The following is a 25,153-nucleotide window of genomic DNA, read 5'->3' on the forward strand; positions in this document are numbered from 1 at the left end:
TGTTGCAACTACTACCCAAATATCACAGCCAATTTGGCTCCCACTCATAGATTGGCTATGACAGTGTCAGGATGCAACTTGCAATCTGCTAATGATAAACAATTTTTCTGCAACTCAGATCCTGGAAGAAGAATGTTTTATTTTTTGGGAGTCAAAAAAGTAATAAATCATTAAATCATGATTTAAAAGTATTAAATCATTTTTCTCCTCTTTTATTTTTATAACCACTATCAATGGATACAGTGCTGATTAAAAAAAATCAGTGCCTTATTCTTCAGGTTGCATCATTCAACATTCAGACTCAATGAATAGCACAGCAATGCTGAAAAGCATGATAAAATAATAAGATTATAAAGCAAAACAGAATGTTGGCTTTGACAAGCCAACATAAAGAACACTGGTGATCATCCAATAAAAAACAAAACTGGGCATCAGAAGTATGTTACCATTTGATAAGTGTAACTTAACATAATTGATAGCCATGCAACACTATCATATCTTCTATTAAATGAGAATGGACCATCTTGGAGAGATGATTTTGGCAAATCATGTGAGGATGGTGTCATCGATTTCTTCACAGGAGTCAGGCAGACCCGAGATCTTCTTCAGCGATCGACGGTAACATTCAGACAATAGCTCATTACTGGCCGAGTCCAAGATGGCACTGATATTCTGAAATAAGCATGAAATAAGATATGAACAAGGATGCATTAATGAAATCTATTAGTGAAATTCCAGTTAGAAATCTGGAACTTTTAGAAATGTCCATGAACTACAACTGGTAGTTGATAAGCTTAAACGGTATACTAGTCTACAAAATGGTATGAAAATATAGTACACCAACAGGAGTGCACACTATTTAGCAAATGACAGTAGCTGGCTAGTTAAATTTAAACCCTAATTTTAGCAGGTGAAAGGGGTGTCAAAAGGTGAAATTCAGAAGAAGCTGAAATACCTTTGTGAAAATCTCTTGATAAGCACTTTTTGAATTTGTGAAATTTGTATCCAGTGTTCTTAAGTTCAAAGCATGCATTAAAAATGAACGGATTAAACCCCACTCTAGTCTTTTATGAAAAGTACCTGCATGACGGTATCTCCTTGGCGAAGGTGTAGCAGGTTGACGATTGTGTGTTCACTCTGAGCGCGGACACTGGTATTTTTGTCTTTGGTGTTGTCCAGCAAGGCTTTGATAACTGGTTTGATCAGACTGGGTTCCATAACTGGGGTGTCTGCCTCCTTCCATACCCACCACAGCACTTGCTCTGTCACCAGGCGGATATCACTCGACTGATTCTGTAGACTCTAGAGGGAAACCCATAGAGGAGAGCTCATATTTACAGCTTTCAGTATTTATGTCAAACCTTGCACAACAATCTGTCACTATCTGATACCGGGTACTATTTTATCCCTTTTCTCCGCAGATGGGAGTAATCGCAACTTTATAGGATATATTTGGCAGATGTCACACACAATGCACGCTGATGCATACCACCTAAACATTACCACCTACCTAAACATTACTGCAGAGCAAGTACACCCCTATACATACAGTGTCCCTTGAAAGGTTGTGAACCCTTCAATTAATTACAACATCTGTGTAAATGTGACCCAAATCACAACATCCGTCCTGCACAACAGCTTAGAAGAATTTTATTCCATTACTCAGTACAGATCAGCTTCAACACTTGGATTTTGATGAGTGTCCTCACATGAACTGCTTTCTTCAGGTCCTTCCACTATTTTTTTTTGGATTACAGTCAGGATGCAGCAATACAGGCAGCAATACAGGGACAAAGCATGATACTACCACCACCATGTTTCACAGACAGTATAAGGTTCTTATGCTGTAATTCGGTATTTTCCTTTCTCCAGAAATAATGCTTCACATTTTAAAACAGTTTTATTTTGGACTTATTCCTCCACAAATGATTTTTCCAATAGTCCTCTGGCTTGTCCACATGATCTTTAGCAAACTTCATTGGAAGCTATTCTTTTTGGAGAGTAGTGGCTTTCTACGGTGGCCGAGAAGTGCAATACAAATGAACAAATCTGAAAACAAATGAACAAATCCGAACACAAAGAAATCCGAAAACACATTAACAAATCCGAAAACACAACGACAAGTCAGACAACCCGGAAACGGTAGGTATCGTTTTTGAATGGAAACTTACCGATCATTGGACAAGACACCTGTCACTCAGGATATACAGGTATGGAATCTTATGTACAATGTGTAAAGTTCTCCATTTAAATATAAGAAAATAACAGAATTAATCCACAGTAATCCATTCCATCCATCCATTCCAACTTTTCCCTGCGGCAAACTGTTGAACTTCATGTATACCTTGAGTGACAGGCGTCTTGTCCAATGATCAGTACGTGTTCCAATCACAAACTATACCAACCTCTTCCGGGTTGTCTGAATTGTCGTTGTGTTTTCGGAGTTGTTAATGTGTTTCGTGCACCGATTCAGACAACCCGGAAGAGGTAGGTATAGCTTGTGAATGGAATCTTACCGATCATTGGACAAGACACCTGTCATTCAAGATATACAGGTGAATGAAAGGTGTCTTGTCCGATGATTGGTAAGTTTCCATTCACAAACTATACCAACCTCTTCCTCAACCTTATCTGACTTGTCGTTGTGTTTTCGGATTTGTTAATGTGTTTTGGGATTTGTTAATGTGTTTTGGGATTTGTTAATTTGTTTTGCACTTCTCGGCCACCATAGCTTTCTCTTTGAAACTCTACCTTGCACTCCAAGGTTGTTCAGCGCTCACCTGATGACTCATGAACATTAACATAAGCCAAAGTAAAAGAGGCCTTTAGTTGCTTATAAGTTACTCTGTATTCATTTCTGACCTGGCAGACTAGAACGTCTTGCTTTTGTAAGTCCAAGTTCTTAAGAGAGGATTTTGTAACTGATTAGCAACAATAACTCTTTCTGAAGTACTCAGAAATCTCTATTGTTTTTTAAATGAAACAGGTCCACAAACACAGGTCATGAACTTTGATACATCTCTGTTCTTTAAATAAAGTAGGACACTCATGGAGACCTGATTGTCACCTCATTGACTGAAATCAGACAGAGTCTAATTTGTCTTTGAAATTAAGTACTAAACCTAGAGGTTCACATAATTTTGCCGCTTACAGATGTATTATATTTGAATAAAAAATGACCAAGTATAATATAATTTTTTGATCTGCTTGATTGGGTTCTCTTTCTGCTTTTCTGACTTAGAGTGAAAATATGATGCTGTTTTGTTTCATATGTATGCAGAAATATAGAAATTTGTAAAGGATTCACTTCAAGCAACACTGTATATAGAAAAAATGCCTGCTTAATTTTGTGTAGGCCAGCCTTGTGCAAACAAAACATTGAGGTGTGGACTCTGAAGGTGTTCTGTGGTAGCTAGCAAAGTAGATTGTTTAAGCGCTGAAAGTCTTGGGACTCATGACCTTGTCACCGGTTTCCTGGTTGTCCTTTGTTGGACCACTTTTGGTAGTTACTAAACCACTACACACCGAGAACACCGCTACAAAGCCTGCTGTTCTGAATATACTTTAACAGTTGTCTAAACATTACAGTTTAGCCCTTGTTGTTTCTATACTGCAATTTTAGTCCAAAATAATAAATGTAAAACTGTGGTTAATGAAGCTTTTTATGAACTTTACATTTCAGAACATGCATGTATTTCAGTGCAAGCAGAAATAAAGATACCGTGTTAAAATATATTATATAACACATGAGGCATTATAATGTCCAGTTTAATCCTAACTCGCACTTTAAATCCCCTTTGGTCTAATAAAATTCTTATAAACACATAGTGGAGGTCATATAAAGTTGAAATAAACCAGAGATTGTGGATTTAAACACCAGTTAACCGAAGTGCTTCAAAACAAAGCACAAATACTACTAAACAGAAACAGTTAAAACAGCTCCAAAATGCTTTCAGTGAGAATTCACTTATAATCGTTTATTGCAAGGTTTCTCATGTTTTTCCCCCCAGTAAATACCAGTTTGCCTTAACCTACATCACCTCCCTACAAGAAACATATTACATGCAATTATAAATACTTTCACCATGTGTGACTGTTAGTACTATTTGTGCACATCAGGATGTCATGTACAATGTGCCCTAAATGGAGTGTTTTTTTTTTTTTTAATAAAAAACAATGATAAAATTTTCCAAAGATAACATATAATTTATTAATGTAGAAAATCTCATTCATTTAAGAGTTTACAGTTAATCTAACATTGTGGAATGTCTGAGAGACAAGTTAGTTCCTGTTCTAACATTTTAGAGAAAGTCATTCCCTCACTAGTCTCTTTCCTTTCTCTCTCCAAAAATGCTGCTCATCATTTTACAGAGAAACCAAAAAGCATAAAAACCTTACTGTGGTTATAAACTATGCAAAGCTTTAACTTTTAAAGTAACTTTCTGATGACGAAACAACACTTGTCAGAGTACTCTGCATTACATTAATCAACAACCAGTGTATTATAGCAGAATACCAAAGTTCTGGGAAAGAGGATGATCTATGACAATAAAACAACAGTAAAATTTTGTATTTTAATGTATTTTAAATTAATGCGGTCTGTAGCACTAACCTTGACTAACTGAGTGATAAAACGAGGTGGGACAGCATTTTCTCCAGCTGATCTGAGCTGGTGTCTCATGAGGTAACCCATTGCCCTGATTCCACTGCAAGCGATGGGAATCTAAAGTACCACCACCACACATGGAATGGAAAAGGGAACAGGAAAGAAGAAACAGACAATAAAAATGTGCTACATGTGTTAGTTCCATGTTTCTATTATTTCCTGTGTAGAATTTAATTGGATATGAGAAACTATTACTATTGTCATTTATATTTAGCTAAAAAGTAACAAACAATTAATTACTCAAAGCAGAAGCAATACTAATGAATAACAAACTAAATTAAACAGAACACTTAAAATACCTAATATCATATGGTAGCATGTAACAAGACTAGAAAAATAACTTTAAACTGTTTTTAAATTAAATCATTATTTTATATCTACATTTCTGGCATTTAGAAGACACTCTTAACCAGAGTGACTTACAATTAATTTCAATTTAATGTATACAACTGAGCAATTGAGGGTTGTTAAGGGCCATTCTCAGGGGCCCAGCAGTGGCAGCTTGGTGGACCTGAGATTTGAACTCATGACTTTCCGGTCAGTAGTAAAACACCTTAACCACTAGGCTACCACATCCCACATATTATATTTTATTGTATATTAAAATAAACAAAGCAAGTGGTGTATAAATTATATTCTGATTTATTTCATATACAGTGGTGTGAAAAAGTGTTTATAAAAAGTGATATAATTTGCGTTTTATATATATATATATATATATATATATATATATATATATATATATATATATATATATATATATATATATATATATATATATATTATTCAGTTGTTCATAATTATTAAATAATACATTATTTAGAATATCCAGTGGTGTAAAAGTGTTTGTCCCCTTCCTGATTTTTTTTTTTTGCACATTTTTCACACTTTAATGTTTCAGATCATCAAGAAAATTTAAATATTAGTCAAAGATAACAAGTATTAGGTTTAGGGGCAATCACTTTTTCACACAGGGCCATGTAGGATTTTGTTTTCCCTTAATAATAAAAACCTTCATTTAAAAACTGCATGTTGTGTTTACTCGTGTTATCTTTGACTAATATTTAAATTCGTTTGTTGATCTGAAACATTAAAATGTGACAAAGATGCAAAAAAAATAAATAAATCAGGAAGGGGACAAACTTTTACACCACTGGATATTCTAAATAATGTATATTTAATAATTATGAACAACTGTAATATATAAGGCAAATTATATCACTAGTTGTTCATTAAACATATTGAAATAGTTTCAAGATAGATATTCTTTTCAGTATCATACTATTGCAGAATTATCACTATATCTTTGCAAAATACACCATGCAGAAAGGAATTTTAGCAAGACATTACTCTGTCTGAAGTGGCGCTGGATAGTATGACATCCAGTACAGCGGAGCTATACTCAGGTGAGCACAGCCGATCCGGTGTAGACTTTATCGCTATTGCAAGAGCCATGCTGCGGCCATGGCGCACCATCCAGTCCACCCCTGACACATCCGCTATGGGAGATTTCACATCAATCAGTACAAATGTCTAACATATAGAGAGCAGTAAAGTGATGCTTAAATTTAGCACAATTTTGCATTAACTGAAAAACTCATTCTGGCATATTCATTGAATAACCTTCCATTCTGCAAATGTAATGTTTGCATGTTTGATCCTTCTGACTCTAAAAGGCTATATGACCTAATGCAATATAATATAGTGCTTTCTTTAATGGATGAAGTAAACTGTGGGTCTTTTCTTTATTTCTGGGAGGCCGTGGGTAAAAATGGAAAGTACTAAAGGAAAAAAAAAGTAAATGACAATTTCAAAACTGCCAGCTTATATACAGTATATTTTGCATATGAGATTTCAGTTAAATTCATAAAGGAACAAGGGGCCAAAAAAGGAAAAGAATTCGTTTTTTAGGAGATAGTAGTGAGTAGGAAAACATGGACGTGTGGCTCATGAAGAAAAACTAAACAGTTACTGAATACAGTGTTTTTTTTCTTAACATATCGTTGCAATCACATCATTAACATTAATGTATAAACACAAGATCTAATTACTCTTAACTGTTTGCCTTATACACGAGCATAGACACCCAATGTGTCTCTGTTTGTTGGCTCTTACCAATGACATGCTGTTCTAGAACAGTTCTAAGGTCTTCGTCAGATAGGAAGGCACATAACACACCAACACACCCAGCAGAAGCCATTCGTGTGGCATCCTAGACACACACAAGAACGTTTAATACTGAAACTAAAGTTTAAAAATGTTCAGTGGTTTGTCACCACAAAGATAATGCAATTAATATTAAATAGTTCACAAAAATCCTTCAAGATCAGTACACTGGGTTGTACACTGAACTGTCAAATATGCATTTGCCTTTGTGATGATGGATCTATTTATTGCAATACTACTATACTATTCCTCTCTATGTGGCTAGTGACCCACTGTTGTTGCTGAAAGTATTATTATGCATGACAGCATTATTAGATCATTTTAAATTGTAATTGTGCTTTTTCCATCCATCTTATTCCTGCTAAAACATGCTTAAAAAATAACATTGTGCTTGGTCTGTACAATATTGCTATAATCATTAAGAACATTTATCACCACAAAATATGAATTTTATCCAAAATTCATGCAGTTACCACATTAAATACTCTGCTTCCTTTGAAGTGAACTGTATAGCCAAGGATAATCAACGCCGACTGTACACTTATTGTGCTGAAAATCTTTTTTGAAGATTCATCTTCATATTACCAGGTCGGGCAAACTAGGCTGGTTATTTACTTGGATACATTGTTATCTACTATTTTTTATATCAACTTAAAGGAGTAAAATCAGTGATAATACATAGACTAAAGGTTACACCAGATTGCCATACCTCATCATGATCTAGCATGCCTAGCAACATGGTGGTCATAGTCTTCTTGATGGCAGGGTCAACTTTTGCTCCAGCCCCTTGAATGACAAATCTCAGGGCTTGCAGCATGGTCTCCCTGCATCACATACCAGATCTTTAGGAAGGGAATAGCTTCTAACACTAGCAACATTTTTTAAATTACTAATCCAAACATGCAGCTCTATCAATTTTTAATTAAGCTAAATCTTCCCATTTTAAAAGTTATAATCATGGAATTTGAGTATTTTAGTAAAATGCTGTCTCTATCAGTGTAACCAATTTTCTTGCTAAACAAAGTTATAAGTAGACTGCAGTGCACCTGATGCCCGAGTCCTCAGCATTGCGAATGGCTGAGAGCTGCTCTGTAAATAGTGGATCCACTTTTGCATGTATAGAAACAAGTTGTCCTAGAGCCTGAGCTGCCCTTAGCCTCACAGGCCTGCTCGTGTCTTGTAGGGCCTTCAGAAATGTCGTCTGGAGCTGTGGAAGGAACGGCTTCAGTGCTATACCCACCTAGAGAGAGCAACATATCAAATCATTTAATTTATATAGTGATTTGAACAATAGACATTTACACTACACAATATCTAATTCAATTTTCAGATAAATTCCTCAATGTACTGCAGGTCCATGGAACTGCAACATAAATACATGGCAAAGCAAAACCTTGTGAAGCAGAAGAGTCAGTGTCTCAAGCAGAGCTGTCTTCACAGTCCAGGCAAAACGATCTCCAAGTATACGAATGAGTGGCCCAGTGATACTGACTACAGAGGGCCGCAGAGCCTCAGCAGAGGTAAGCTTGATGACAGCACCCAACGCACGCGCTGCTTCTTCCTTCTGGTCTGGGCTTCCCATCAGCACTCCCTCTCTCAGAACAGGTAGAATACATGTCACTCCCTGAGGCAGAAAAGAAAATAGTGAGACTCCAATAGTTGAAACTTAAAATATGACCCAATACATAAGTAATATTGTCTGCACCTTTTTGGGCAGACAGAAGCCAGGCAGATGTTCACCCTTGACCTCTGCTGCCGCTGAACGGATATCTCTGTGCAACTCATCGATCAGGGCCAGCTGACTCCCAGCATCCAGCTTCTGCATACAAGTATGTGTGTGTGTTTAAATACATACATCAGGTAAAAATCACAAATTCTTTCCAGACATCTTTAAGCTCATGTGTGATGGGAAAGTGTTTAATACTAATTCTGTTCATCCTGGAAACAAATGTCAAGCTAAAGAAATATTTTGGAAGAATGTTATAAATTTATATAATATGTTTTCTTGTCTTTAAGGAAACTTCTGAGCAAGGACACAGCAACAAGTTATTATAAATAAGAAATGATGAAAGAAGAACTGGCTTTATTTTTCTTTCACACCTTGGTGATGGAGTTGATGGTGTCCCAGCTCTGATGGAGCACCTCAGGGTTGGGGTCATTAAGCAGGCGCACAAGGCCGGAAAGCAGTGTGCGGGTGTGAGCGCTGTAGTCAAGTCTGGTTCGGGAAAAGTAGGAATTTAATATGGTAACAGATGCTTGCCTAAGACCAGCATCTACACCACGTGTTGCCTCCAATAGGTCCTCAATGATGATCCGCTGACCCACTTCATCTTCAACGGACAAAATCACAGTCTGGCAGTTGCTTAATTCCTGTACAGGAGTGAATAGATCAACAATTCTTATATATTACAAAATTATATACAAATTAAGCAGCTGTATATAATCTAGACCTAATTGTTAAGAACAAAACAAGTAAGAGAAATGTGTGATGTTTTTCATTCCAACTAAAATTGTAGCAGTACAATAAAGCAAAATGACTGATTGCCTGGCAAAGCAGTGAAGATTTTAGTGTAGTGAAGGTACCTGAGATCCCTCCTCAGTGCCTAGTTTTCCTTTGAGGGATGAGAGCAAAGCAGGCAGAATTACACCTAGGTGACGTGTCAGAGCATCACCTGTCACAGCAGACAGGAAGGCCAGCACACGTGTATTCACTGGGGCAACAGTGAGCTACAAACAAGGAAAGAGTGAGACAAGAAAAAAACTGAATCAAGGACCTAAAGCTAAGCAGGCATGATAAACCACATTATTTTTTTTTTGTTGTAAATGATAGCAGAGAAATCAGTCTGGTTTTATGACAGACGGTGTTAATGAATGAGTAATAAAGGGACAAGATAATGGAAGGAATGTCAACCTTGGGCACCAGGTAAGGCAGCACTGATCGACTCTTCACAGCCATAACTTGCTTCAGCCCATCCAAAGCAAACTCAGCAGTATCCGAATCCTCCTGCAAATGAAGCAACATGATTTAATTTTTCTTAACGGGATGGACATTCTAATCAAGCACTGAAAAATATAAGGGGAAAATCTCATTAACGGTGCCTAATTACAACTTTACAAAAAAAAATATTCTTTACATTATACATCAATTTGGGAAAAGCTAGCTGGTGAGTGGGAATTTGCAAATAATCAATCACTAAATCTACTAACCAGGGAGGGTCAAATTGTTGCTTCCATGTGCTTCCTTCATCTTTATCAAAATGTTACTCATGCTATGTCACTGGACACCTAAACACACTCACATAAATGAGTGATAATTGTCTTGTGTTCTTTCTGAGTGTGTCTCACTTAAAGAGCAAGGCTAGTTTTTATTATCTTAGCAATCTATGTCTGGGAGTCTGTGGCAGAATCAGAATTTCACATTCTGCCAAACAGGATAAGAGTTTTTTGTTTTATCTATTCTGATATGTAAGTTTAAAAGAATGTTCCAGACTTTAGTACTAAGATACAGTCAATATATTTGATACAGTCAAATACAGTTGACGCAGTCTTTCAATTAAACATGAATCAAACTGAAAGCTCAATTGTATGTACTTGAAATTTTGATTTCAATATTGTTTTCAATCATAGACAAATAAGTGACAACAGAAATATAAAGAAAAGGAATATAAAAGATGGTTTCAAAATAGAAATAAAACACTGAGTCTTGTTCTCACAAGCTGTTTAAGCAGAAAAGGGAGGATGTCATCCAGTGCTTGGTGGCCAATTGTGACGTGTAGCTGTTCAAAGGTTTTAGCTGCAGCCTCACGCACGTCCTCTAACGGGTCACACAGAGCTTTACGCACTGTAGGCACTAGGGATTCAGAGAACACCAGCACCTGTTGGATACACAAACACAAATGAAATATAGCTAAGCACTTAAAATAAACACAATAAATCTTAAACATCAGAACGGCAGAGATAAACAACATACGGCATCTTTGCTGGTGGATTTCATAATTTCGCTGAGGCCGATGCACACACCCTGCCTCTCGTCACTCTTCTCAGAGCGCAATCCCTCCTCGAGGATAGGGATGATTTCCGGAAGGATCTTTTCCCCAAGTTTCCTCACCAAATCCCCTAGAGTACGAGCTGCAATCTGGCAAAGGACAAAGTGCATTTTTGAAGTATGTCAACAGGGACAAGCAAGTAATGTCTCAGAATCATAATCAGGTTTATTGGCCAAGTGTGTTGACACACAAGGAATTTGGTTCCAGCTCTTTGTGACTCTCAAAAGTACAGACATAAATAACACTATATGCTATATTATAAATATACAAACTATACAAGACAATGCAGACGATGAGATACAATATAGTCAGAATGAGTATTAAATATGAATATAGAATATGAACGATCAGTTATGTATATAAAATGTGGGAGTGCAAATAATATTGTGCAATATTATGCTTTTGTGAAATATATAGCAACAGTAGTGTGTGTAATGTATACAGATGATATACAGATGATTTGATTTCTAGTTAGATTTGTGTGTATTTACTAGAGAAATTTAGAGAAAACACTGGTGACTACGGACTATAGAACTTTCATTAAAATTTAGATATTTTAAAATGAACAAAATATAATGACATTTTTGAAACAATTCAATTAAGCAATCAATTCCATCACTGTATACTATTTAAGACCTTAAAATAAAAATAAAAAAATCAATTCTGTGTGAATACCGTTCTCTTGTCAGGGCAGGTAGAAGCCAAGAAGCCCAGCAGCAGGGAAAAGAGTGTAGGCAGGATTTCTCGAAGTGTACGCGGAGTGTTAGATACTACAATCTTCCAGACATGCAAGGAGGCCTGTCTCACCACAAGCTGTGTGTCTGAGCGGCCCATATAGAGGCCAGAGAGCACACGGTTCCTTCGCTCAACTCCCAGTGCACCAATAATGGCCTAGGTAATACAAACATTTTACTAAACACTTAACAAGGCATTATTGAAGAAAAACAGACCACAACATTTTAACTCTAAAGTCAGTGCTTTTTATTAGTTAATGAGTTAAAGCAGTTTCTTTAAGCTTTCATATAAGAGGAATGTCTTTGGAAAAGAAGTTGTTTCTCTGTAATACAACAACCTGCATCTTTTTTTATTTGAAAAAAGCAAAAAGAGAGGGACTGACTTATACAAATTAGAGAACGAAGGAGAAAAACCTGATTTCGAACCACAATAGTTTAACAGTATGCTGTAGGATCCCCTTTTACAGCCAATATAGTACCATGGGTCCAACATGATCCTCGAGAATGGTTCTGTAGTCCTTGGCAGTGACGCACCAATCTATCAAAAGTTACTCCTGTTGGATGTGGTTGGTCCTTCGTGGTGGTTGTGTCTTCCTTTGTGCTCTGCATACTGTAATATTTTATGTACAGCTGTGCTACTGCTCTGTTAATTTATCCTTTACACTGTGCTCTTCTCTCATGAATATGAAATCTGAAAAGATTTTCCTACACACTGTAGCCTCCAACACTGTATTGTTTCAGTTTCCTTGCCTAATCTAGTATAGGTGCTATAATGTCTAGGTACTATAGTGCAAGTGACTTACTTGGTAAACAAATTCACCAGCTATACCCACATTGATATTAATGTTGCTCAAAAGTTACAAATTAATATTCCTAAGTAAATGCATGATATATTTTGAAATATAAAATTCTCTACAAAATCATTGGAAAATAACTCGAACAGTGTTGGAACAGTGATGAAAAAGTGAATCTTAATTGCTAACAGAGTAAATACAGACAAATGTTTACCTTTCTTTAAAGTACAGAATGTGTTGGGAAGGTGTTAGAATTTTTACTCATCTGGCACAATGTACATACCTTGTTGGACTGTGCTGTCCCGAAGTTGTCATCCTCTGAAGCGGTCTCTGTTGTCATCTTCCCTGAAACCCCAGAAATGTGGAACAGCAGGTCTCCCAGCAATTGCACTGAACTAAACCTAAGAGCAGAGATATTTTATATATTTGGCAAATATGCATGTTATCTTTACTATAGCCAAAGACCTCTCCGCCATAATAATTTCTGTCATTATCATGGCTGATGTTATTATGCTGGCTTTGTAGAAGCCAACATTCTGTTTTCCTATTTAAGCTTAGACAAAAATTTATCAAGAGTAACTCCTCCTAGGGCTTTCAAGCCACATGCACCAAATTCGGATATGTTGTAGACCCTGGTCTGAAGTTGGTTGCTATTACTTTTCTAAGCGATCTGAGTACTGGTACTTCCAGTACTGGGTCTCAAAATGGCCTTTTTTCCCATAGACTCCCATTATAAACTTTGGAGGTTTATAACTTGGCAAGCTTTCAAACTATCTACACCAAACTCTGCCAGCTCCTTTAGGGTGATACTCTGAACAAAGTTTTAAATTGGTGTACCGACTGGCCTTTTGGTTGTGCCGCAGCCCCGCCCCCAATATATGCAAAAATCAAAAACCTTTTACAACATGGACATGTGACTTATCAGAACACTCAGAACAATGAGGGGAACTTCCTCACGGGTATTCTGATGACGTCACGTGATGTTACGTGATGTACCGGCCTTTGCGAATACTTGCATCGTCAAAGCCAACATCAAAGTTTGTCGCGACGAACTTTACAAATCTAGTTGATATTTGCACTCTGGATGATGCCAGATATCCAAGATTCAAATGTGATATAATAAAATAGTGCCTCAATTCAAAAAACTTGCCTGAATACGTTGTATGTTTCCAATTGAAAAACATTCAATGTTTTAAAAGTGCAATAGCTAAACATTAAGGACACTGTTTCAGTGATTCAAAACTTTCTTAGAAGGTAACAAAATAAAAATTGTTTAGCTTTCCCTGTTGTGACTCATAATTCTGCTGTTAGCATGTGCTGCATCAGACAGCCACATTAGCTGTATGTTTGTGGTATCAGCACCTGTATTGTTTGGATTCAGCATACTGTAACATTTTTGTCCCCCGCTCACTGACCATCTGTATTATGTATAATATTAATATACTGGCAAATGCTCCCTTACATCAGACATTGAAGAGTTGGGGAAACCTGTCTCAGTAGTTTACGGTTTACAACACAGTATACTGTAATGCATATTTATTGCCCTGTGTATTTATTTTCTTGCACTCATCTCACACTGTGTATTTGCAATTTATGTAGTCTTGCATACTGTTGCGTTGCACTATGGTCCTGGAAAAATATAATTTGAGGAATGACAAAAACCCACTTGACAAAAAGACTGAGGTCCTACAATGAGTTCAAGACAAAATAAAATTGGTCTTATATAATCATTATATTTACATATTCATTAATAGTCATCATCCCCCCAAAAAACACTTTTTAATGTTAATGAAACAGTCCTCTACCTGATCCGCCAGAGGTCATCAAACAAGCCTTGTTCAAGCTCAGGCAACAGAAGGGCAATGGCTGTCTCTGCATACATACTGATGATGCGCTGACCTGCTCTCAGTGCTGTGTCTCTTACATACTCATTCTCATCAGCCAGAGCCTGACAAAATCAGACAGAAAGACAGAGAGACAGAGAGAGAATAAAGTATGTCTAAAAGCTTGTTAACCCTTAGAAACCTTTCGTACCTCACATTGTTTGCATAAAGAGCACAATAAATCTTAAACATCAGAACGGCAGGTATAAACAACATACAGCATATTTGCTGGTGGATTTCATAATTTCCAGGTTGAAGAGTAGGATATTTGTTCTTAACAATAAAAACCAACAGTTTATATTTACTGTAAAATTATTGCACATTTAATGTCCTCTTTCATTTTTGATGACAGGCATGGAAAATACAATTGTTTCACAAATGTTTGGAGAGATTTTCAAACTTTCATGTAATAGAAAGGTGTTTTATGGGATTCAGCTGGGTTATAGTTCTTATTTTATCTTCTTTAGAAATTGCATGATTTTGGCAGCATGCTTTATCATTCTGGAATATTCCTCTTCTGCTAATTTTCTAAGTTGCTGGAGACAACTCCAGCAAATTCAAGCTAAACGTGTTGGACCCAATCTAATTAGCTTGGTCTCCTCTGATCAGTGAATGTGCTCCCTATACACCAGGCTTATTTTCATGTTTATTTTTGCGTTTTTGTGCAAGTTTAAGAAAGGGATTTTTTTTCTCTTAGATATCAATAGTGTCACAGAAGTGTTGGTGTGCAGTGATAACCACTGTGCTAAATCTGAAGTGCTTCCCCATCTGTTTTTCCAGAGTTAGAGTGAGTAAGTAGTGCACATCAATGTTGTTATTTAGGAGAACATCTACTGCAACTCAATTCAGTGGTACTATGGTCTGTTCTATACATTCTGATTACTGCTAAAACTGAATTGACTGATTTTTAGTTGGTCACTGAGCTTCCTATATGATTTTCTATCTTTGTAAAGCCTCAAATCAGATTTTGCAATACCTCTGGCAATTCCATTCCATGTGGAGCCATGATGTTGACATGAATACAGACAGCCCATAGGTCCAAAAGTTTCTGGTGTATGGAGTATGTAACCTAGTGAGCCAGCATTAATGTATTCAATGTTAGATTTAAGCACTTATGTATGTCGCTCTGGATAAGGGCGTCTGCCAAATGCTGTAAATGTAAATATCAAGTTTTTTTCCCACTTTTGCTGCATATATTTTCATTACAGTCTTTCCAAAGTATTTGATTTTGATTGTTGGTCAGTATTACACAATTATAAAGAAAATAATGTCTTTATTTACATTTTTTTAAAGAAATGGGTTAAAAAGATACTATAAAATGGAATAAAATACAAAGAAAAAATCTAAGAATGCTGATGTTTTTGTTTTCCATTATAATACAGACATTTTCTTTGGAAAGCACAAGCTTGGAAATGAACTAGACTGGACAGTAAAGCTCTATACCTTGAGGATACAGGGAATAATTGGTCCTACATAAGGAGTGAACCTTTCACCAAAGGTCAGTGGAAGGTAGATGAACATCATGATGTAGCCATCGCGCACATGAGAAGCGATGTCCACTTTGCTTGCTGTTTGGACAACATCAGGCATCAGTTTGTCCAGCTTCTCAACACCTAACCCAGCCATCACCTCTGCCAGACCTAGAAGAGAGGAAACTTATCAGCTTCTTTACTACACTCAAGGTTGTTTTACAATATAATAAGAATATGAATAATAATGCAACAAGTAATGCAATGGTATTGAGTCAGGTGAAATCATACTGATTTGATTTTAAGAGCAGACTGATTACTATAAAAGGACAGAAGAAGTGCTTCCAATGATTGTGTTCTTGTTAGCAAAGGTTACCTACAAAAGACTTGACGGCTATCATTTCAAAATGGCCTCAAATGCAAGGAAATTGCCAAAAAGAATAATGCACCTGAAAGAACCATATATTGGATCATCAAAAACTTCAAGGAATTGAAGAAGACATCAGAATGTCCCAAGGTGTCCAGCAAGGACTGTCTCCTCCAGTGCAGAGCTTGCTCAGAAATGGGTGTGCGCAGGTGGGTGAGAATGAATCTGCACGCACAGCAAGGCGAAGACTTTTGGACAATGGCCTGGTGTCAAGAATGGCAGCAATGAAGCTACTTCTCTTCCAGAAAAATATCAAGGACAGACTATAATTCTGTAGAAACGATTGGACAGTAGAAGACTAGTGCAAAGTTATTTTCTGTAATGAAGCTCCCTTCCGAGTGTTTGGGACATCTTGAAAATAGATTGACCAGAGAAGAAAGTGTGAACGCTATCACGAGTCCTGTGTCATGCCAACAGTGACGCATCCTGAGAACATCAATATGGGAGGGTTGCTTTTTAAACAAGGCAGTGGAATCGCTCATATTTCTGCCCAAAAACTCTGCCTTGAATAAAGAATGGTATCAAAACATCCTACAAGAGCAACCTCTCCCAACAATCAAGGAGCAATTGAGTGATGATCCCTGCATTTTCCAGCATGATGGAGCATATCACAAGGCAAGTGTGATAACAAAATGGCTCAAAGATCCTTACATTGAAATTTGTCTCCCTGGCCAGCCAAATCATAGAGAACCTGTGGTCAACCTGTGGCCCAAATTGTGACCAACTCCAACTTGCACCAACAAGGCAAGAATGGTTCGCCATTAATCAGGATTTTGCGCAGAATCTAATATCCAGTATGCCAGAGCAAATTGTAAATGTTATGAAGAGTCAACACTGTAAATATTGACTGCTTGCATATCTTAAATGTTTTTGCCAATAAAACCTTTAAAACTTATGAAATGTGCATCACTGTATACCATAAAAACATTTCGAAAAATAATATAAAAATACTGAAGCAGCAAACTTTGCAAAACACAAAATTTATAAAATCACTGACAAAAGTTTTTTCCATGACTATGTTATTATATAGACTGGATTCAAAATGAGCTATTTCTAGAAGATCAGGTAGTTTATCACCCACTGTGGCCAGAAACACCCATTTATTTGGCATCAAGGTGAAAGAAAAAAGAAAATGCAGCAAACAGGAGCAATATGGTTTACAATGACTCACCAAAGATAAATAAATCAGTAACACAAAAGGGGGAACCATACAAAGTTTCTTTCAATTCAGTGACCATATTTTGTTCAAAGGTCTTTGCTGTTATGTTGATCACAGGTTTGCTGTTCTCACCCTGTGCTGCTCCAGAGCGATCCACAGAGCTCTGCTCAGATGCTAGAGTCTCCATCAGCCAAGGCAGCAGATCATCAAAACACGACTCACCCATGCCTTTGACCATAGCACCAAGAGCTTTTGCAGACACTGTCCGCACCTTCCAGGGCAGAAAATGTACATCTTAAAGATGTTTAATTACAAATATTGCGATTGAAATCACTAGTCAACACTTGTATCCCTTTATTTATTATAAATGTGTTTCAGATGGTGATGTGTACAAACACAGAGGCCCTCCTCTCACCACAATAATTCCCATCCCAAAGAAGCCACACCCACCCCAGCCACAACGACTACCGGCAAGTTGCACGGACCCCGATAATTATGAAGTGCTTCGAGCGACTGGTCATGCAGCACATAAAATTAATTTTTACTCCCGCCCACGACTCGTTCCAGTTTGCATACAGAACAAACAGGTCCATGGAGGATGACATCTCAGCCGCCCTCCATCCAGCTCTTATACGCCTGGACACCAAGGACTCCTACTTGGTCTTGGGTTTTAGTTCAGCATTTAACACGACTATCCCCCAGCAGCTAATAAACAAACTGAGACACCTGGGACTTAACTCCCTTCACTGTAACTGGGTACTGGACTTTTTAATAGAGAGACCACAGAAAGTACAGGATGGCAGAAAAACATCTAAGATCGCCACGCTAAGCACAGGGGCAACACAAGGGTGTGTGCTCAGCCCACTTCTCTTCACCCTACTAACCCATGATTGTGTACCCAGCTACAGTACCAACCACATTGTCAAGTTTGCAGATGACACTGCAAAGTGTAGACTCCAGCAACAATGAGGCCAACTACAGGAGCGAGGTGAGCCGACTGGTCCAGTGGTGCAATGGCAACAACCTCTTCCTCAACATAGGGAAGACCAAAGAAAAAGTCATTGACTTCAGAAGAGGACCTCCACAGCACTCAACACTATCCATCAACGGTGCAGCAGTGGAGAGAGTGAGCAGCACCAAGTTCCTAGGGGTGCTTATCTCTGAGGACCTCTTCTGGGTGACAAACACCACATCGATGACCAAGAAAGCTCAGTCACGTTTCTACTTCCTACGCAAACTGAGTCCCACCGCCCATCATGGGCTCCTTCTACCGGGCACCATTGAGAGCATCCTCATTAACTGCATCACTGTGTTGTACAGGGGCTGCACTGCCTCCTATTGAAAGACTCTGCAACGCATAGCGAATGCAGCCAGCAAGATAATCGGTGTCTCTCTGCCCTTCCTTGAGTATTTCTATTTCTCTGTATGTCTGCACATATGGTGGCACTGACAATAAAGTACCTTGAGCCTAGAGATACAAGTGTTGTCTAGTGATTTCAATCGGAATATTTGTATGAGATTTTTTTAAATAATACAATATAAAATCTTAATATACACATGTTAATCAGAATGCATATGGAGTCCAGGTTAATTGATATATTATGGATAACCTCTGGTACAGGATCCAGTAGGGATGTTTTGAGTCCCGGTATCACACTAGGCAGGTAGGGAGAGAGATCCTGTTCCAAACGCAAGACACATTAGTAGCAGTAATTAAATAGGTGATGTAACAATGATGTAATAAAAAATTGCATATGCCTAATAAATCAATAATAGGAAAGAACTGAACAAGACATAGTTAATAAAATTTTATCAAAATCCATGTGCCCACCTTTTGGTCAGTGAGGGAGTACATATTGCCGATTATCTGTGCAGCCATTTTGCGTGTGTCCGTGGACCGGTCCTGGAAAGCCCTCTGGACAATGGGCATGATGAGAGCCAGCGAAGGTGCATCAATAAAGTGTACAAATTTGGTCTCAAGCAGTGTATGCAGACAGTGATGTGTCTTGTGTGACGGGTCCGTAAGCGCATCCAGCAGAATGGGAGTGATGGCTAATAACCATGTGAAATAAATTAACAAAAAGTGCATTTGCCAATTAGATAAAATATGAAGCTTCTTGCACAAGTCCACTTGCCTTAGAGTTATTACCTGTTTTTCACCTTTATGCATTTATATGAATAAGGAAAAAGTGCATTTTTATAAAACAGAAGTGGGAAAAGTGGGAAAATAAGTAATTGAGTGAGTGACATCATCTGCTAAAGCAAAACATCATAGAAAATATGATGAAATGGCAATACAGGTTAGGAAGGAAGAGCAGAAACCATCATGGACAACCCTACCACAGCTAGATAAATGATCATGTTTATCTAATTCTTACCCTGGATTTCAGGGTTGCGGATGACTGAGCCAATCTGGCGCAGTGCCTGCTGCCCAGCCTTCTGCACTTTAACATGTGAGTCAGTGAGAACCTCAGTCAACTTTGGCACAATGCTGGGTAGACATGATGACAGCTGTTTAGGGGCACAAAATGCCATGGCACCAAGCAACTCCACAGAGCCTGTAGAGAACAGAAACAAAATGATATGGGACCTGAAAAAAAGCAACAGGTGTTTACTTTTTTCTTTTTCCATATGTGAGCATTACATCTGGGCTATTCTGAAGAAGAAAATAAATGTTATTATTTATATCTATTTATAATCATCATTACGATTATTATTATTATATAAAACACAAGGTGCTTAAATTTTAGATACGCTACACAACCCTTGCTTGTTAATCTTATTAATGCAGCCATTGAACAATAACCTTATTATTTACATCAATTTTGCTACAGGTTAATTAAGGTTTCAGAACTTTTGTGGCTCATCTCTGTATTTCTTAGTGAATTCCAATATGGCCTTCAGACTCACTGCTGATGAGCAGTTTACATGATATTTCAGCTCTCAAAGTTCTTCAGATGGTATCTTGTAATACCTTAACCCTACCCATAGAAGTTGTTGGTGACAGAGCCTATCAGCCCTATACGCACACTGCGCAAGTTGCGTAGGCCCCTGCAAATTACCCAAGGCCCTACCTCCCCCTTTCAATATGCGTCAATGTTTACAGTGTAGAAGACAATATGAAGCAGAACTATCCACATGGCCACGAGAAGATAAAAAACAACAACATGACATTTAGTTGTGAGAACAGCAATGAGGTAAGCATGTGTTCTGTCTTCTTCACATCTGATGTCAACAAATAATAGTAAAGCTATGTTAATGTGATCCTCTCTTTAGTCTGTCTTGCTAACCTAGCCGATGCAGTCAGTGCATCTCTTTGTCTGTATCTCGCTTGCTTGCCAGCCACTTCCACGGCTGTCTTTTGTGACTTTGTTCCTGACAAAAGTGCTAGTGAAATACATTTATTACGCTTGATAAATGCCAAAGAATAATAGTGTTTTAAACTGCATTTATCATGTCAGACAAGTTATTAGGTCAGACATTATTTATAAGCATGTGGATGAAATCAAACTTTTACGTGGGGACCAGTACAATAAATAAAGTAATAACACTCCTCATCATAGGCGCACATCATTTTAAACCAAGATATTGATTATGCAATGACTATATATTTATTTTAAAATGATTAGCTGGGCATTATGTCTGGTGAATATGTATGCACATCCCTCAGTAATATAAACCATTAGCATGAAAAATTGCTTTTCACATAGCATAATATAAAACAGTGATATGCTATGGCAATTATTTTAACTTTTAGTCATTCATGGTTTATGCATTTTTGATATACAGAATGAAGTTTTAAATGCAAATTCTTAATATGAGGAATGTCATTTTTTTTCTAATTTTTGATATCTGGAATTACATTTTCACTAGCACAAATGTGAATTCTTAATATTAACAATGACATCAGAAATCATGATAACAGAAATTTTTCTCTCATTGTTAGTGTGTTTGCCATAAACATAAAGAAGAGCAAGTTTTAAGTAAATGCTGACCTGCTTTGGTTCTCCAGGACTCCTCCTCTAGGGCTACAAGGAGAGAGGGCAGAACTAACTTCACCCCATGAGCACTCAGATTGCGCATTACAGCTTTGGCACAGTCATCTGCTGCCTAGGATAGAGAGAAGGAAATAACAAGAACAGGTAAAAACTGGAGAAATGACAGAGACAAAGACCAGAAGAAAAAGATAAAGTTTGTGTTTACCTCTCTGACATACTGGTTCCCATCTCCAAAGCAGAGGAGAAGATGGGGCAGCACATGTACCACATATGGCTCAAACAGTTTTCCCAGCATGTTGCACAGCATTTCAAAAGCAAATAGGGCACCTGGAATATAGAGAGAAATCACAACTTTGACTCGTATATTAAATATTATTACATTAAGCTACATTCACCATAGTGATGAGGAGTAGGGGTGAAAGGAAAAATTTATAGACTGCTTGTTTTATTGTAAAAAATGATCTATATGTTGGTATGTAATTACATTTCAGATTGTCTAACCATGTAGCATATTGTCACAACCATATTTACCAATAAATATATTTTTACCTGGAAAAATCGAGACATCAGAAAAGTTCTTAAACATTTTATTATTTGTACTTAATTTTTTTATTTTGCATAATGACCATAGGCTTAAAAGCAATATAAAACAACAAAATAATAAAAAGTCTACAAAACACTCACCCTCTCTGCACCTGGCATTCTTTTTGTCTTGAATGGCATCAGTGAGTGTAGTCATGATGTCTTGCTGTTTGAGCGAGAGGATGCCAAGGCCCTTTACTAAACCAGCTAAACCATAGGCAGCACCTTTCCTCTCTGCATACTTATCACTCTCCAGCAGCAGCTGCAGCAGCTTGCGCACCATGTCACCCGCATCCTCCTTTATAGCAGGCACCAGAGGAGGCAAGCAACTGGCCACTGACTCCTGAACCTGTAAGAGAGGAACATATGCTGATGTGACACTTATCTCTGCTAACTAGTTTTGTTTTTTTAAGATAATTCTAGTTTTTGTACAAAATATTGCACCAACTCCTCCCAATTATGTAGCACATAACATTTTCACTCAGTACACTTTGTCCACTCATCCAGAGACAATTTAAAAATTTAGTGACCTGCCAGTAAAATAATAATAATAAATGTGGTTTGTAATTTAATTTGCAAATATACATCATATAATATACACTAACCATTTACTTTATTAAGTGAACACTTAATTTGTAAATAACTTTCATGCAGTTATCTAACAGGCTAACCATATTGTAGAAGGGCAATGCTCAAAACAATGCAGATGTATGTCAAGAGCTTCAATTAATGTTCAGAAGAAACATCAGAATCAGGAAATGTGATCTTTGTGTCTTTAACGGTAGCATGGTTATTCGTACCAGGTGGGCTGGTTAAGAAAATTCCAAAAAAACAAAACAAAAAAAAAACACACCTTGTTGATGAGACAGACCAGAAGAGAATTACTAAACTGGTTTGAGAAAGTTTATAGTACTTAAACTACAGCCATGGTCTGCAGAAAAGTATCTCAGAATACACATCAAACCATGAGGTGGATGGGCTACAATGGCAGACCACATCAGGTTCCACTCCTTTTCTGCCATTTATCAGACACCCTTATCCAGAGTGACTTGCATTTTTATTTCAATTTATACAACTGGGCAATTGAGGGTTAAGGGCCTTGCTCAGGGGCCCAGAAGTGGCAGCTTAGTGGACCTGGGATTCGAACTCCTTACCTTCCGATCAGTAGTACAACACCTTAAACACTAGGCTACCACATGCCCAAGAACAATAATTTGAGGCTAAGAATAATGGGCACAGACTCAACCAAGCTGTTCAGATTTTCTTTTTCTAGTTATCAACTGTTCAGTTTTTGGGCCAGCCTGTTCACATAATTCCTGTTTGTTTGCATCCAAACACCTCTTAGTTCAGGGGAATTGATAAAGAGGGCTTCACTTTAGGAGTTCAAAAAACATACAAATATAATATGCACAAATGTAGCCAGGAAAACAGCTGAGAGAGATTAAAGCCATTGATTCTGGGTGGTTTCATGTTTGAATGTGGCCAATGTCCAGGCAGGTGGTCCGTTTGTTGGATTTGTCTTTGGTTCTTTTGTGAACCCTAACCCAGTTTTACTACCTAAAATGGCAGCTTTCCACCCTCCTCCAGTGTCTTCTATAGAGGAACAGAGGTTGAGTTTGTTATGTCCAGTACAGCCTCTTTGTATTTGGAGAAAAGCCACTGAACCCACCCATCCATCTAATCTACCCATCCATCTGAAGTGTAAAAGAAAGCAATTACTGAATATCTGCATGCTCAATATCTGCACATGCATACATATATTTGTTGTACTCTAATCTGCATTCTCCACTTATATTCACTACACTAACTCCATCGTTTCCCCAATCATTAAATTACTTGTGATTTAGACCTGTAATTGGAAAAAAGGGACATTGTTTACCTGTTGAGAGGGCGTAGATAGAGCAGTGATGAGCTTGGCGACTATAGGCTTTACTTTGGGGTCACTCTTGTCCAGGTGTTTGGCCAGTGAGCCCATGAGGATGACCACACTCTGACGCACTGAGTCGTAGCTGGCATCTTGAGGAGCATTCTTCAGGAACTCCTCAAACACTGGAAGCAGTGAGTTCACATTATCCTATAATACAAAACCAAACATTTTTACAACATATTAATTTTCTTATTGCAAATAATTTGAAAACTAGCTACAGTGTAGTCGATAAATCATTTACGTTTATAGCATAGCATGTATATTCACATAAACTTATACACTGAGAATTTTAGAAAACCTACAACTTCACAGGTATACAATCTTAGGTAAGTTTTAAAAATTACATAAACGCAGTATGTATGTTCTACTTAAATCAATAACTCTAATTTTGGGTGGTGAGATACCTTGCCATGGGTGTTGAGGACAGACAGTGCAGCATCCAGCATACAGCGTCGCACCTCACTGTGCCGGTCATTCAGAGCATCAGGTACGAAAAATTGAAAGATGGGAGTCACCTGATCCTCCATTAGCCAATGAGAAAGCTTATTAAGAGCAAGTGCTATCCCACATCTGTAGTTAGGAAACAAATCACTTCAGTACAAATGCTCTGTATACGGAAATAGTGTTACTCAAGGAGCAGAGGCTTTACCTCGCAGCCCACTGGTCAGGAGGTGCTTCTGAGATTACTCGTCCCAAAGCATCCAGGACTGGTGGTGATCTCTGCAATTTATAAATTGAATGATGTGCTAAGAATAGACCAACATCTACGCTTGAAATTCAATCGATAATTTCAAATAATTGGTTAAATATTTAAAAAACATTAGTATTGTAATTAGTAGTGTTTGCATAGCAAAGTATCACAATTGTTCTCACATACAATTGTTATCTCACAAAATCTTAAAAGTAGTTGAGCTTTCAAGCTACTTCCAATCAGGCTGTTCAGAATGATTGTTACATGTTTTCTCTAACTGATCAGGTGTACAGTCTTCCTGTTGCAGATGATAAAACATCCCAAAATACATAGACAATGTTCAAAGGCATGCATAAGGATTTGAGCGAGTTTGACAAGGCCAAATTATGATGGCTAGACAACTGGGTCAGAGCATCTCCAAAACTGCAGCTCTTGTGGGGGATCTTCCGGTTGGCAGTGGTCAGAATCTAACCCTAGGAAGAAATAGCGGTGAATCAAGAACAGGTTCATTGATGCACATGGGAAGAAAAGGCTGGCCCATTTGGTCCAATCCGACAAGCTACTGAAGCTCAAATTTTTTAAGTTAATGGTGGTGCTGATGGAAAGGTGTC

General features: G+C 37.6%; 2 protein-coding genes across 3 annotated transcripts in view; one reads left to right on the plus strand and one right to left on the minus strand.

Moving 5' to 3' along the window:
• gucd1 (guanylyl cyclase domain containing 1) overlaps positions 1-25,153 on the plus strand; it is a 153,648-nt gene that overhangs the window by 33,845 nt on the left and 94,650 nt on the right. The window lies entirely within an intron of this gene.
• The window catches only part of gcn1 (GCN1 activator of EIF2AK4), a 56,015-nt gene continuing 30,981 nt past the window's right edge, over positions 120-25,153 (minus strand). Inside the window, exons 31-58 of one of the 2 annotated variants that reach the window (XM_060882284.1) lie at positions 24,501-24,571; positions 24,256-24,421; positions 23,804-23,998; positions 22,027-22,273; positions 21,548-21,669; positions 21,340-21,454; positions 19,723-19,902; positions 19,176-19,396; positions 18,955-19,023; positions 17,477-17,615; positions 15,733-15,929; positions 14,212-14,354; positions 12,690-12,807; positions 11,554-11,769; positions 10,803-10,967; positions 10,546-10,707; positions 9,744-9,836; positions 9,416-9,559; positions 8,933-9,202; positions 8,538-8,648; positions 8,226-8,456; positions 7,879-8,072; positions 7,542-7,656; positions 6,782-6,878; positions 6,017-6,165; positions 4,613-4,723; positions 1,081-1,302; positions 120-672 (exon numbers count right to left, since the gene is read on the minus strand). In XM_060882284.1, the coding sequence (XP_060738267.1) occupies positions 547-672; positions 1,081-1,302; positions 4,613-4,723; positions 6,017-6,165; positions 6,782-6,878; positions 7,542-7,656; positions 7,879-8,072; positions 8,226-8,456; positions 8,538-8,648; positions 8,933-9,202; positions 9,416-9,559; positions 9,744-9,836; positions 10,546-10,707; positions 10,803-10,967; positions 11,554-11,769; positions 12,690-12,807; positions 14,212-14,354; positions 15,733-15,929; positions 17,477-17,615; positions 18,955-19,023; positions 19,176-19,396; positions 19,723-19,902; positions 21,340-21,454; positions 21,548-21,669; positions 22,027-22,273; positions 23,804-23,998; positions 24,256-24,421; positions 24,501-24,571 (4,389 nt within the window). In that variant the 3' untranslated portion in view covers positions 120-546. Of the gene's footprint in view, positions 673-1,080; positions 1,303-4,612; positions 4,724-6,016; positions 6,166-6,781; positions 6,879-7,541; positions 7,657-7,878; positions 8,073-8,225; positions 8,457-8,537; positions 8,652-8,932; positions 9,203-9,415; positions 9,560-9,743; positions 9,837-10,545; positions 10,708-10,802; positions 10,968-11,553; positions 11,770-12,689; positions 12,808-14,211; positions 14,355-15,732; positions 15,930-17,476; positions 17,616-18,954; positions 19,024-19,175; positions 19,397-19,722; positions 19,903-21,339; positions 21,455-21,547; positions 21,670-22,026; positions 22,274-23,803; positions 23,999-24,255; positions 24,422-24,500; positions 24,572-25,153 lie in introns of both variants that reach the window. The other variant, XM_060882283.1, reaches the window with a different exon arrangement.

Source organism: Tachysurus vachellii, chromosome 11 (genome assembly GCF_030014155.1).
Source record: "Tachysurus vachellii isolate PV-2020 chromosome 11, HZAU_Pvac_v1, whole genome shotgun sequence".
Lineage (NCBI taxonomy): Eukaryota > Metazoa > Chordata > Actinopteri > Siluriformes > Bagridae > Tachysurus > Tachysurus vachellii.